Here is a 15,429-nt window from a genome sequence, read left to right as displayed (position 1 = left end):
GGGAAAATTACAGAACAAAACAGCTTGGTGAGATCACATGACATGTGCGTGGCTTCCACGGGATCAGGCCCAGCCAGCACAGGTTCATGAAAGGCAGGTTGTGTTTCACCAACCTCATCTCCATCTACAACTGGGTGACCAGACTGGTAGATGAGGGAAATGTTGAGCAAATACAGTTCTAACACAGATGCATCTATTAACTCTAAACACTTGAACACAATGAGAATAGTTGGTGGTCACCCCGATCTGAAACTTTTCTGCTTCCTCTCTGCTTTCCAGCCATACTTTGGTTCTTACTTGGGCTGGAGAGTTTTGCAGCCCCTTCTGGTGGCAAGCCTCAAACTAAGGTTGGCAGTATCTTGTAATGTCATCCATACATGAGCAGAAGTCTCTTTTCACCGCTTCTCGTGCGTTGTGCTAGATTATGTTAGCTAATGTAAAATCACATGATGAGGAAACTTCTTTTAACTTCAAGATAACTTTTTGAGAAGATAGAAGAAAATTCTTACTCTGTACAAGGAATGTGGTTCTTTTGGATCAGACTTTCAAAATACAGGTAGAGAGAAAGGACTGTCAGTCTTTGTTCTTAATTTATTGTGTATATGATGGGAAAATTACAATATATATCCCAAATGTAAAGTAAAATATAAATCATTAGTTACCAGCTTAGACAATGAAGAAAAAAGACATCAGCTGCTGATGGTAAACCTGATTTACTCTCAACTGTCACTTCGATTCATTTTGAGACACTCATACCGTTTGAACTTCGCTTAATAAACTAGAATAATCAATCTGAATTCTGAATTTATGAAACTGCAGTATTCCTGTTGTTGAGGTAAGGTCAAATAAATGTGTATGATCTTGATGCATATGTTTGAAATTAAAGGTGATACTGTGGAACAGAGCTTAAGTCTGAATGAAACTTACTTAAATAGGAGAATGTTCCTTCTGACTTTGCTTTTCAGCCTCACTTGTTGATTTTAACCTGATTTTTGTAGTAAGAGTACTGGGGAAAAAAAGTAACAAAAGCTTAAGAATATTCTAAACCACTTTTATTCACCTTGTACCCGAACCACCTCGCATCTCTCCTCCATGGCAGTGGTGTTTCTATGCCTACTTCAGAGTATTGGAAAGGCAATTATTTAAAGCTTTGTATTGCTTACTTCATTTTCTGAGTAGTGATTTTTTTTTTAAGATTCCTTTTGACAGAAAACAACAACGTTTCTAAACGATGCTTTTGTAAGTATGACATTCCTTTCAAGTAACAGCATTTCCAAAGGAATTCACATCTTGAGAACGTTTTCTTCTGTTACTCAATATCGCCCTTTACAAATACACAACGTAGCAGGCAATCTTTGTGGCAGTTCTTAAGCTCCTCTTGTATAGATCTTAAGCTTGCTTGTGTGTTTTGACATGGTCACCATGATGCGACTTTTCTTTTATCTTTTGTACTTCTGTAGGCAATCATGGCCAACAAAAATCGATGTACCCCAGGACCTGGAGGATGACCTTACAGCTTCTCCTCTCTCCCATGCAACTGTTCCTCAGTCTCCAGCTCGCACAGCAGAAAACGTTCTCAATGGTCACAGAAGCAAGGCTGCTGGTGAGTCAGCAAAGAAAGAAGAGATCCCTGAGTTAGCTGGGCCGGCACTCTCGGTAGTTCCATCAGTGAGCTTAAAACCCACTACGAGCGGCCGGAAGTGCTTGTTCAGAGTAGAAGAAGACGAAGAGGAGGATGAAGAAGACAAGAAGCCTATTTCTCTTTCTACGCAAGTTGTTCTGCGCCGTAAGCCTTCAGTTACAAACCGACTTACTTCACGAAAGAGTGCACCGGTCCTCAATCAGATCTTTGAGGAAGGAGAGTCGGATGATGAGTTTGACATGGACGAGAACTTACCCCCAAAGCTCAGCAGGTTAAAAATGAACATCGCTTCGCCTAGCACAGTGCATAAGCGCTACCACAGGAGGAAAAGCCAGGGCCGTGGCTCTAGTTGCAGTAGCTCAGAAACAAGTGATGACGACTCGGAAAGCAGGAGGCGCCTCGACAAGGATAGTGGGTTTACTTACTCCTGGCACAGGCGGGATAGTAGCGAGGGGCCACCTGGCAGCCAAGGAGATGGTGGTGGACAAAGCAAACCAAGTAATGCGAATGGAGGAGTAGACAAAACGAGCCCAGGTGGTGACAACAAAGGTGGGGGAAGTCCCTCCAGCAACTCCAGTGGCAGCACCAACAACACTTCAGGTTCCACTCGTAGATGCGCTGGATCTGGAAACTCAATGCAGTTATCATCTAGAAGTGCAGGGGAACTGGTTGAAAGCCTGAAGTTAATGAGCCTTTGCCTGGGTTCACAGATTCACGGCAGCACTAAATACATTATTGATCCTCAAAACAATCTGACGTTTTCCAGTGTAAAAGTACAGGAGAAATCATCGTGGAAAATGTGTATAAGTTCCAGTGGAAGTGCCAACCAGGCTTCTTCGTTGGGCAGCCTGAAGTTCTTTTCTGACCAGATATCAGACACGGCAAATGAATTGGAACGGCTAAAGAACAGGAACTTGAAAAATAACGTGCTACAACTACCTCTCTGTGAAAAGACGATATCTGTGAATATTCAGCGGAACCCAAAGGAGGGCCTGCTGTGTACCTCCAGTCAAACCAGTTGTTGTCATGTCATTTGACAGCAGCCTGACTTTAATAGCTTGATCTATTTGACGGCATCTTTCTTCCTGTTCAGAGCTGTGAACACCTTGTCACTGAACCCCTTTTTGTTGTCTTAAGATTTTTAAGTGGGCTTTGAGCAGTTATTTATTACATTTTAATTTTGTGTTTGCTTGATGATATGACAATGCATGGTCTTTGCATGCTGCTAGCCATTATATTTTTTTTGACAAAACAGAATATTTTATTGTGTAGTTTTTACGTTTATAATTTTACTATGGAAGATCTGGATTAAATTAAAATGACTATCTGGATCTTAATGTAAATGGAGCACTTAGAAGTTTCACGTTCTGCACTTAAACTAGAGAGAGAGGAGCTTTTGTTCGCTTGTGAAATGTTAATTCTTGTTCTGACCTTCTGTGATATCTAAAATCTGTGATATGTGGCATACTTCTATGTGTCTGAAACAGAACCAAAGCAATAATGTTTTGATGCTGAAAACTCTTCAGGGAGCTTTCAGATGTTCCAAGGCTTGTACAAAGCAAAGATGCACTGAAAATTAGCGATCTTGAAATATGAGTTTAAACCCATACCTATTTGTCTTAAGTTATGAAATGGATAAAGTTGTGGCTCAAAAATCAAAGTGAAAAGATCTCGTTTTGCTAGAGGCAGTTGTGTTGCATTGTTGGGTTGGGTTGTTTTTTTTTGTTTTAAAGAAGCAAGTAGATTTGTAAGGCAGCTTTTTTTCCCATAGAAATATGTTAATATTACAAGCAGACAATCTTTTTTAATATAACAGAGGTAAATTATTAAATCTACTTCTGAGTTTTTACGTGCTAACTGAAAATAAAGTATTTGTATGAATTACTTTTGTTATTAGTATATCATGACACTTAATATTTTAGGTTTTTACCTTGTGAGCCTTCCTCCCTGTCCTCTCCCAGCCTCCTGGAGATTTCAAAAGGCAATAAGGGATGGAAAACCTTTAATTGGATTCAAGTTGACGTAGTTCCTGTCACTTACATTTTTCTCATTATCAAATCAGACTCTTGTAAGACTTAAAGTACTGCTGTTTGCCCATACATACGCCCCTTATTTTCCCTCAGTAATCATACTTTTTGTTAATATCGGTGAAAATAGCATATAGGAAAGTATTTATTTTACAACTATTTGTCTTTCTGTTGGGATTCTCATAGCCATGGCGAGGTCTTGTTTTAGAGTATTTGTGTGCCAGTGGGTGCATTTGACAAGATAAGTTAACTCGTGGAATTTTATTATCTAGATAAAAATATATTGCGGATTCCTAGTTTGGGAAGGGCAAGAATGTTTTATTTTTTCATGCTGTGCACTGGGTCTTCTGAGCAATGCTAGTCAAACCGGAGGTGTTATGTAGCAGCGCCCTGGCCAGACGTTGGATGTCTGAGAGGAGTTTACACTGTTGAGCATCTTGTCACGTTGCAGAATGGTCAATACAATGTATTTCATGTCTGCTGTAGAGTGAGTAGAGCACCAAAGAACTGCATTACACTTGGTTGTAATTTCTACAGTTGATGACAGCTCTTCTCAATTAGTAAAAGACTTTACTAAGAGAACCTGAATTGCGCGGGGTATCCTTACTGGCTCGCCTAGCCAGGGATTTCACGTTCTGCTTCCTAAACAAGGATGCGATGATGAGCATTTTACTTTTAAGTAAGTTTTAAGAGAGTTGCAGTTTAGTCAGTGTGGTATTTATAAATGAAAAACTGCAAGAAGAGATGTGTGGGTGAAGCCATAGAACATATTTGCTGATGTTTTTTGAGCAGGGATCTTCTAAAGGGCCAGAAATAAGATGTGTGGTTCACGGACAGTGAGCGTAACATCGAAGTGGGAGGAAAAGTTTATAAAGGGCATTGGCAATAAACTTATTTGTTGCAGCTTTTTTCCAAGCATTGTAAATACTATTTCCTGATACTATGTACAGCCTTGGAATGGCACCTTTTAACTAACCCCAGGTGTATTTTGTTTCCCATGTTTTTATATACAAATGTATATATGGTGCTCACTTTAGAACAGCAGTGTTGATCATTTATGCTGCATAGTTGTATTATAGCCTTACTAGTTGTGTACGGTTGGTTGACCTCTGGGCGTACAGCTGTTAGTCTGAGTGGTGTCCTTTATCCATCTGTTGATAGGTGAATGACTGTGCATGTGGTGTACGTTGTATTCTGTCGTCATGTAAAAGGAAGGGCGAGAATAACCACTACATTAACATAATATTGGACCAAACTATTACTTAGAGCGAGTAAACAGTTTCTTGTACCCCTTAACTTGTCTTTAAAAGTTGCATATAGTTACAGTAGTGTATAAATTAAATATTGTGCAAAAACAATTAGTCTTGTATTTTTCTGTATGTGTGTATATATTATATATAAAATAATGTACCTCTAGCAACTTCATCTGTATTTAAGATGTGACAATCTTGACACAGGATTTTAAAAGTAGCAGTATAAATAAGCAGAATTAACAAACAGAAATATAAAAATTTCTCACCAAGAAAGAATTTGTGTGTGTGTGTGCGTGCGTGTGTTAAGAGGGTACAGAAATAGCAGCTGATCTTATTGCTTCCAGCAGTGTTTGGCTTTTTCATTGTATAAAACTTCATGATGTGTGACAGACATGGAAAATCCAGTTAATAAAAGTACTGTCTTGACTGATGCATAACCTGTGCTGTGCATGTCAGTGCAGTTTGTTACTCCCAGTGCTCAGTGTGTAAGGGCAGTGCACACCCTGCTGATCTCCCTGCACTGCAGGCCTGACTTTCAGAGCAATGTGTGCTGGGAATGAATTCTGGCTGCAGATACTGGACAGTCACTTCAGCATCACCCTCTCAGGGTTTCATGCAGTAATATATAAAAGCAGAAGATAGCAGGAAGGGAAGCTTGCACGCACCTTTGTGTGTGGTTGTAATTTATTTGCAGGTTGGGTTTTTTTTTTTTTGTTGTTAACCCAGTTCTATTCTCTTGCAGAGTTATAAATTGCTTATTTGGGCTTACAGGGTGTCATAATTAAGCAGAAAGCTACTTGAGCAGATGTCAAAGGGGAACATAGCTGTTCATTTCCTAGGCAGAACTTCAACATGATCTAAGGAGTTGAGTGTTTACTGAACTTTACAGCACCTAGAGACCATTCATGATGATGATCCTGTCCTGCTCACTTTCTTGGCCAACCTCGGACAGCTGGCTGGTGCTCTTCTCTCTGCATCAGGAAGCTGTGCAATACAGAACACAGATGGTTTCAAAGTCTCAGATAACATATTTGTTGTGTGTTCATTAGAGACCAGCCTTAGCCATGCACACATCCATGACAGCTGGGAGTGACATCGTGTCCACCTTGCTGGGACCTGTTAGAAATAAGGTGCTTCACTTATCTCAGATTTGTCTTGTTAGGCAAAATAATTGATTGCATATCAGTTTGCCATGTCTGTAGATCAGTTAACAGGCTGCCTGCTTGTAAAAAAAAAAAAAGTATGAGCAGAAGTTTCAGCAGGGCACAGTACATCCATTTTATCCAGCCTTAGCCCAGAACTGTTCTCTGCAATACAGAACAGTAAGAGTGGGGGGGGGGGGGGGGGGGAAGCGAGTGTCAGGGCTTGCTAGTTTTGTGCAGAGAAAGGAAGTAAGCTCAAGACAAAGCTGCTGTTTTCCCCCCACCATCCATGGAAGAGACAAAACCACGCCATAAGGTGCAGCACTGTCTGAATGTATGCAATCACAGGTAGCTAATGCTGCTTATTTACTGCAACTGCTTCACAGTGTACTGCATACAACTGAGTCCCATGTTGCAGTGTTGGGACTGCTGTGTGCTGGTAAACATCTGCTCCTGAACATTTGGTCTGAAATGAAGTATGTCAGTACAGAACTGAGAACAACTGCAGTGACTAAACTGAAATACAGACACAGGCTGTCAGTGTCATCACTTAAAAACCACTGTGCTTTAACATGTAGTGAGTAAGTCAACACTTTTTGCTTTGTTTTCAAGGTACTGTGAAAAGCATTTCAGGTTGAGGGGAGGAGTAGCTGAGCCAGTAAGCAACACAGCTGGCCTGTGCTTCCAAACTGCTCTGCCAGTTTTGCCTGCAAGTGCCTGATTGCTGTCTGTATCTGTCTGTGCATGTAACCACTCTAACAGATTCCTCTTTGGTGACTCAGGAAAGAACTGTGTAAGCAATACCTCATGGGAGAAGAGAGAGGCTGGGCATTCCAGTGTGCCAGGCTCCATCTCTACCAGTATGGGAGGATGACTGGTGCTGCCAGGGCTTCAGAATCCTCTGTGCTCAGCTGAAAGAATCCGCAAGTACTGATTTCCAGGTCAGGGTAAGTGAGGGCTTGGTGAGTTAGCTGTGATGTAACAAAACCATAACCAGAGATGCTCAATGCCATGTGACCATAACACAGTACATAGGGATTGATGGCATTCAACAGGCCCTGTACTACTTGCTCCAAAAGTTATGTCTTCTGTGTTATATCATTGGCCCACAACATCAGGGAGTGGACAGTGGTGGTACAGCAGTAGAAGCTGAACCTTCCCACCAGTATTCTGTTAAATGCTGCGTGACAAATGCAGCAGAGGGGAAGTCTGATAGAACGGCATCTGACAGGGAAGCGTGTATGAACCAAAGGGGAAGAACTGATTTCTTCCATAATGGCAATCACTGATGTTCATTGGTGATTGCTGAACATTTCTGGTGACCAAACATGGTTTTGAGCAGGGTTAGTGGTGTGTTTCAGCACTAGTGAGTCCCCTCCACTGGTGCAGATCTTGATGAGCACACGCTTTGCAAGTTCTTGTTCATCATGGTGAAAATGCACTGCTAGAGGTGACCTTTAAAAAAGTGAGTTATGGCCGAGAATGTGCTCTATCAAATTGTGTCATTGCACTCTTTGTATCTGTTGTAGTTTCCATGGAAAAAAAATAGGAGGCATTACTTTTAAAGCAAGCTACAAAATTGTATGCAACTAGTGTATGATCTATGAACTATTTGTGTGAGGATGTACCCATAGGCTTTGGTGGCTGTGACCACTGCTGGGGAACACCTGAAGTCTGGTCAATGCATAATGTGGAGGTAGCAGCAGAGACCTGTGCCTCAGCAGAGGAAGGTGCAACCAATCCCTCTCTCCCCTTCTGTTTTTAAGAGAAGGCAAACAATCATGACTTATTAACTTGTATGTGCAGACGTCTTTCATCAAGAGCAAATAAAGGAATGTGCCAGTTATACCAAACTTGGATGGCAGGCTGGAATGTCCTCAGGTGACTGAAAAATGACAGATGACAGCTAGGGTACCATGACAACCTTTCCAATGGTACAGTTGATATGAGTAAATCAGAGCAGAGCTGTCTGTCACTACTGCTAGATTATTGCTTGTGGTACAAGGTGTTTGAGTAGTAACATCTTAAATAACCATACTTGGGCCAGCGTGAGCATGACTCATTTGTTTGTCTAGTTGGACTAAAGCCAAGTTACTCAAAGTCATGGAAGAACGTTGTTCTGAGGGAAGGCCAGGACACCTTTCTTAGGAGCAATGTTTTTGTGGCTGTTTGAGTCTGCCTTGCTCTGATGCACAGGTTGGGACTATGCTTTTGAGGCTGAAACTGCAATTGCTTGTTAAAGGTTACCTTACCTTGGCCTATTTGTGTGGTACTGCAAAAGATACTAATTTCTAAGAGTTGAGAACACAAATAGTGACTAATTGAATTTTACTACACTAGATGGGGGGGGAAAAAAAAAGAATCCATTGACTTTTCCAGGCAGTAAAATTGGCCTGTGAAAAAATACTTGGGGCTTTTTAAGGGTTTCACTTGTCTTTTAGACATGTCATGTCAGATCTCCCCAGCAGCTGATTTCTCTTGTGTAACATCTTCCTGCTCCTACTCCCTCTTGAGAAATACTGGGCTGGAGGAGGTAAGGAGGCACAGAGCTGTTTTTCTCCCTAGGCACCAGCTGCCACATACACTCAGCTGGAGTGCCTGAGGCCTGGGAGTGGTGCAGCTCAGCTGCAGGCCTGCAAGCCCAAAGGGCTGATGAGCTCTCTTACATTCAGCCCCAGGATCACCTGCATCACATCTGCAATGACAGATACCATCCTCACCCCATTTTAAATCAAGTCACAGGGTGCACAGACCCATTCTCTCTAAGGTAGGAGGCCATCAGTCTTCAAGGCTGATTGTGAGTCACCAGGCTCTGCAGTCTCCACCTCCTGGACAGGAACACAGGGGAGAGCCACTCCAAGGAAGGAGTGCACAGGGAGTAGAAGAAAGGATGCCTGCTGGCTTCACTTACTTGAATAAGGAAGTAGTGCACTGATGTTTTAAGTCCTCAGTGAGAGGTAAGACCTAGTATCCCCAGATCAGAGTAGGTTAAACTACCCAGAATTGCTTGCCTGCTGAAATGGGAACTTTTCCTCTTCTACTGTCCTTATGTTTGCAGGAGGGGCTGCAGGCCAGCAATGCCAGTGAGAGGTCCTGGGTCAGCAGCCTGCCTGGGCCACATGCTGTGACCTGCAACTGAAACCATACCTGAGGAGAGAATTTTTTCCATCACCATTAATTTGTATTGCACTTCTCCTTAAAAACAGCTTTCTGCGCTGCTGCTGCTAAGGAGCAATGTAAAACTCACGCTCTCCGGATATGACCAGGCTATTCACTCCCATGTGCCCTTCACCCCAACTGCATCCTCCTCCAAACCAAACCCATCCTTGATTTCTCCCTTCAGACTGAGACATGAGTGCCTCCACTCCCACAGGCCTTGGGCATGCAGCTCCTCAGACTGGGAACAGACACGTTACACAGCTCGCAAAAGGCAGTCACCAGTAAATACCTTATTTATTCTTTCTCATGTTTCAGGAGCAGTTCGGTGACAAAATACAACACAGCACCATCCAGGTAATAGTTCTCCATGGACCAGAAATGCTCTATCATGATTTTAGCATTGCAGCTGCTGCACAGTGAGTTCTCCAGGACAAACTACTCTCTTTAACATAAAGGATTGCCTTACTCCTCACTCACATGCTATTGAGGTTGTAGTGTCTCCACACCACCTGGCTGTAGGCAGAGAATCCACCCAAGGAACGTTATTATCCCCACTTCTACATAAGAATACTGAGCAGAAGTGAATGGATTTGCTCAAGGCAAGGATGGCTGCCGAGGTTGCTCACATCACCAGGTACCCAAACCTTACTACATATTTTCCTATTAGGCTGCAGAAAACTGGAAGAATGCAGTGACTGTGAAGACAAGCACAAAGTCAGCTTTGGGTAAGCCATTACTTATTTCTTTCATGTGACTACAGCTGAGATGCAACCTGATTCCTTTTCCAGCCAATCCTGGGGCATTTTCACAGACAGCCCATGCAGCTGCCATCACAAACCTGCCCACTTCACACTCTGAAAGCAGTACCAAGCAGAAGACAGCAGGCTCCAGTCATAGCAGCTCTTACATCGCAAGAGGAACCATCCCCCAGGTTCCTCACTAACCATGCTGATCAGGCAGCAGGAGAAAAACACTGAAATCTGCAATGGTAACTTTTCTACATGCCCCAGGAGTGTCATGCATAGGTAAGGTACACCTACTGCAAATACAGGTCACAGCTGGAGAATGTAGATTACCCATGGTTAGAGAAAATTCTGGTCCTGTAACTGCCAGAAAGCAATTAAATGTTATGAAAATGACCGTTTTGTGAAATGTGGGGGGGAGGAAGTGTGTTCACTGGGCACATGAGTACTGCTGTATCATATTTACAACACTGTGGTTCAAGGCCCAAGGAAGTGATGCCAAAAGCAAATGTAAATGAAAAAATACATAAATATCTGCTGCTTAATCTTCGTAAGTTACTGCTCAGTACTGTTTCCTACTCAGTGCTTTTACCTGACTTTGGGAAAGACTGTAACTCACTCTTATTTTGGTAACCAGCACAGAGGAATGTGTAATGCACACCTTATATTTATGTTTAAGTATTTCTCAGGTTATGTCAGGAACAATCATATTTCATTACATAATGTAAATTAATTTGCTATGTGCAAAAAGTAGCTGATCAGCAGTGGTTGAATAAAAGAGAGGACTGGTTAACTATCATCATAAAGGGACAAAAGCAGGCCATAGGCTCAGAGGCAGTGCACTGAATGAAGGAAGTGCTGTTCCACCTTTTTCTTTCTATTTTCTTTCACAAAGTTACAGCTGAAGTCTCCAGGTGTCTTGGGGATGATTATCTCAAGTTCTGTTTTCCTTCAGTTGAAGTGCAGTGGGTCTGGCAGCCTTCAACCAGACCTTGTGCAGGCTGGACTGCTTTGCGTAGTGTCAGCTCCAAAAACTGGTGTACATGTGGGGGGGAAAGGAGTAGGAGAAATGATCTCTTTCACAACTTCAAGCAGTGAGTATTTACCAGGTATCATAGAAGCAGGTGCCACCTGCAGAAACACAGAATAGCATAGTGTGCACTCAGAGCTCGACAGCATCATAACCGAAGACTCCAGGAGTGCCCACGTCCATGTGTGACTGCTGTAGTCATCTTTGTTCCTCTGTGTTTACTCCTTCAGTGACTCAGCAGCGAGTTTCATTTGCTGCAAGAGAAGAGGGAAAAAAAGCACATAAACTCAGTGGTAGCGTGATGAATTAAACCAAACTTCATGTCAGAAACATGCTCATTGCATGGGATAAGCTCAGACACAAAAGGAACTTAAAATATATTAATTATTCATTAATATAGCAAATACTTGTTGTGAAGACATAAATGCAATTCCTTTACCAGTAAAAGAACGTGTCTACTGTGCAGAGTTTTAAATGCATTCTTTGGAGAGATAAAAGTGTTAGTTCACTGTTAGATCAAGTTCTTCCTCTTATTCTTGTACTTGATTTCAGATACTTGGCCCAGTAAATAGAGTCAACCCCTAATTGTATCAAAAACATTCCAAAAGATGACTCCACACAGTAAAACCCACCTACACTTACTTTTGTTACCATTTTTAATCTGCATTTCCAAGCCACCTATAAAAGTAGTATATTAATCTGCGATACAAATATTTATAGGCTTCTCCATGGCAACAGCATATAAAAAAACCAAAACTGAGTAGAATGCAGGAATAGAGATTCTTCTTCTGCATCCCAATTCTCTTATTTGAATAAATGTCTGTGTAAAACTACAGCACCTTAATTAAAGTGACTTCAATCCCTAATGTAAAGACATAAGGGAGACACAGAACAATTAATGACTTATCAAATTCAAACCTAATTCACCAATTTTAGAAACATTTTCTCAAATCCTGAGCATTGTTGGAATTAAATGGGGGACTGATCCTAAAGGGTCCCTTCCAACCCCAACCATTCTACGATGCGCAGAATGTACAATAGGGCAAGGATGATGCTTCTTCCTGATTTCTCCATTGCTCAGCACAGTCTGGGGAAGAGCAACAAACAAGCATACAACTATTACTGAGGACTAGATAACATGGCCAAAAATAGTCAGAAGTGCAATGATTGCCACTGACTTCTGAAGGCCCTCCCAAATTGCGGCTAGAATGCTCAGCCAGTGACCCTCTGCTGGTGTATTTTAAAGCTGTCCAAGGAACAAACACATTTCTCAGATTGTTCAGTGAGAAGAAAAACTTAAAATAGCTCTGCTTACTGCCATGACACACACAGCCTGGACACAAACAGTCTAAACGCAATCACTCCCATATTTCAGGAAATGAATCAGAGCAAAGTGAGAACCCCAAAAGCTGAATATTTCACTTTGACTTTAATCATTCCCATGACACCAAAAGCTTTTTTGCAATCCCTGGCAGCAGCGGGCTCCCCTCAGAGAGACTTTGGTGAGCAATGTGGGGTGGCACGGCTCAACAACACAACTCCTTGCCAAGTTAGAGATGAAGAATTTTTTAATTTTCTCTTCTTTTATTCTGAGAGAGAACTTTTTTTTTTTTTTAACTAGGAAAATATTTTTCTAGGACACCATCCAGGAAAGGCAGCATATTTTTTTTTCTGATTCTGGGCAGAGAATTTGCAAGGTCACCTTTCCCCCGATAGTCCCAACAGGATTTTTTTATGAATCTTCCATCAAAAAGACATTTAAACACCTAGGACAAGAGGAATTAAGAACTCCTAATGCCTAGTTTTTAAACCTGCTTGGTACATCACAACAAAGGCAAACAAGTGCAGGGTAAGCAGTGGTAGAAGCCTGTAAGTGCTGCCTGGAGCTGTGCAGCTCAGCAGAGAGCCGGCCCTGTGAACAGCTCTTGGTTTACCACCAGCTGAGGATCACCCACAACAGCTATGTGACCCTGGCCCCGGAGGCTCATGTTCAGCCTTCAGCAGCACTCCTGTGCACGAGCATCTATAGTCATTGAGTTTGTCACAGATGGTCTACAACACTATTAATTTGGTGTAGATTCCAGAGTGTAGCTTATTCTAGACTTCTACTGGTAGGAATTGCTCTAGAAACTTCTCTGCTGTAACGCAGTATTTTGCTACTTCTATTTTAATTCCACATTTGAAGGCATGCATAATATAATTAAGCAGTACTTTTAGTAGAAATACCAAGACTCCTCAATGCAGCTTCACAAACAGGCTTCACCGTTTAGCTGGGCTTCACTACTTTTCAACACTACATTTCCTGAAAATACTTCAACGAAACATCACAGATACCTTCTCACCACCAAACCTGGAAAGCAGGCTACTATCCTTGTGTGTTTATAACCGAGAAATACCAAATTAATTTTAATACACTCAGTACAGATTGTTGTTGATCAGTGGCAGATCCCTCTGCAACTAGAAGGTCTGAGGTGGTCCAGTTGTGCAGGTCAGAGAATCACAGAATCATAGAATGGCCTGGGTTGAAAAGGACCAAAATGCTCACCTAGTTCCAACCCCCTGCTACGTGCAGGGTCACCAACCAGCACACCAGGCTGCCCAGAGCCACAACCAGCCTGGCCTTGAATGCCTCCAGGGATGGGGCATCCACAACCTCCTTGGGCAACCTGTTCCAGTGTGTCACCATCCTCTGTGTGAAAAACCTCCTCCTAATACCTAACTGAAACCTCCCCTGTCTCAGTTTAAAACCATTCCCCCTTTTCCTATCACTATCCACCCTCACAAACAGCCATTCCCCCTCCTGTTTATATGCTCTCTTCAAGGACTGGAAGGCCAGGTCTCCCTGGAGCCTTCTCTTCTCCAGGCTAAACAGTCCCACTTCCCTCAACCTTTCCTCATAGGAGAGCTGCTCCAGCCCTCTGATCACCTTAAGGTCAGAGCTGTGAACACCACTGCTGCACACAAGTTAAAGATAGAGCTGCCAACACAAGCTAACAGAAGCACACACTGACACCACAGACTTCTACTGAAGCAAAATCAGCCCAGCTGCAAGGCTGGTGCTTGGTTCCAGCCTCACTGGATGTCAGGACTGCTCCTGCATGGCAGTGAGAACCCCCTCATTGTGAGCACCACAAGCACAGCCTGCAGGCAATGCACCCCTCCCCAGCTCACACTTGAGTTGTGCTTGGTGCTGGTGAGCCACCCCCTAACTCCTCCTCTTACTGCGGTGTGTGGTAACACAAACACAATTTAACCACAGCCTGAGGAAAGCTATATATTTTTTTTTAATTTACAAATTAAAATAAATGAAAGCAGAATTTAGTGACTCACCAGCTTGGTGCTTTTCCAAATGTGCACTCAACATACATGTTTGTATAGATGAGCAGACACAAACAGGCACACAGCTAAATGTAAGAAGACAAAGGCAGATGTTTCTAATCAGCAGCTGTAACTTCTGGTTTTCCTGTACTGGCCATGCTGAATGGCTCACCCCTAACTCACTGCTTAAAGAAAGTGCTGTGCTATGTGTCATCTTTCTCATTTTCTCCAAGCAATTATAAGAGAGCAGGATGAATACATATTATAATTACTCTTTCCTAGTGGTGTGCAGTTTTCAAAGACAGTTTCTTAGGCCTCAAGCTGTTTATGACAACTGTAAGAACGTTACCAACATAAGTACCAGCCAACTACAGACAAGGGAAATTAACACCTACTTCAAAACTCAGTCAGACTCTTCCACAACTCATATTTTACTTCGTGCACAAGAGTGAGAGTGTATTTAATGGAAATTTGTTACTGCTGAGCATTATGGCAGAAGGTTGCACAGTTTGCCTAGAGGCACCAATCTTCCCTCTGGGTTGTGGCAAGCAGCATTTGACTGCAGAGAATGGACCCATTTTTCCAGTGACCTAAGATACAGCTGCCGTAAGAGGAGATGATAACTGAGGCTTGTTTACAGTAGCAATAAACACTTTTTAGTGCAGATTTTCGATAAGGAAGTAGAAGAATTTTAAATAGAAGATAACAGACAAAGAAAAAAGTGCTGAGCTGCACAGCTCTCATGAGAAGGACACTGAAAGCAATGAGAGCAACTCACCTCTCTGAGGACTGAAAGGTCACTGACCCATACAAGTATTATTCTTTTCTTTTCTAAAGTGAAATGCCATGGTCTAAACTCAGTGCTGACCTTGCTTGTAGAATTCCAGGCTGAAAAGTTTTTATACTTATTCCTGCAGCGCTGGTGACACAGGAGTATGTCTGCACCCTAGAAATCTCGAGTGGGAATGTATGACAAACAGCAGTAGAGAAATGCAAAAAATAGTTATCTTCCCTTTTACATATGCCTAATTGAAGACAGAATACTCAGTACAAAAAGCCAGCATTAATGAAACAAGAAGTTTGCAAAATTATTAAGTGCAGAGTCAGAGAAAACT

At 42.3% G+C, this 15,429-nt stretch overlaps 2 protein-coding genes across 7 annotated transcripts in view; one reads left to right on the top strand and one right to left on the bottom strand.

Annotated features, from left to right (window-relative positions):
• The window catches only part of SNRK (SNF related kinase), a 36,783-nt gene extending 33,257 nt beyond the window's left edge, over positions 1-3,526 (top strand). For all 3 annotated transcript variants that reach the window (XM_085226421.1, XM_085226422.1, XM_003207214.5), the window contains exon 7: positions 1,461-3,526. In XM_085226421.1, coding sequence (XP_085082547.1) covers positions 1,461-2,679 — 1,219 coding nt within the window. In that variant the 3' untranslated portion in view covers positions 2,680-3,526. The remainder of the gene's footprint in view (positions 1-1,460) is intronic.
• Positions 3,527-9,498: 5,972 nt separating this feature from the next.
• ANO10 (anoctamin 10) overlaps positions 9,499-15,429 on the bottom strand; it is a 119,873-nt gene continuing 113,942 nt past the window's right edge. For all 4 annotated transcript variants that reach the window (XM_085226423.1, XM_085226425.1, XM_085226426.1 and 1 more), the window contains one exon: positions 9,499-11,250. In XM_085226423.1, coding sequence (XP_085082549.1) covers positions 11,215-11,250 — 36 coding nt within the window. In that variant the 3' untranslated portion in view covers positions 9,499-11,214. The remainder of the gene's footprint in view (positions 11,251-15,429) is intronic.

Source organism: Meleagris gallopavo, chromosome 6 (genome assembly GCF_905368555.1).
Source record: "Meleagris gallopavo chromosome 6, MGAL_WU_HG_1.1, whole genome shotgun sequence".
Taxonomy (NCBI): domain Eukaryota; kingdom Metazoa; phylum Chordata; class Aves; order Galliformes; family Phasianidae; genus Meleagris; species Meleagris gallopavo.
The sequence above is the reverse complement of the archived record's forward strand: the minus strand, read 5'-3'. Positions and strand labels throughout refer to the sequence as shown.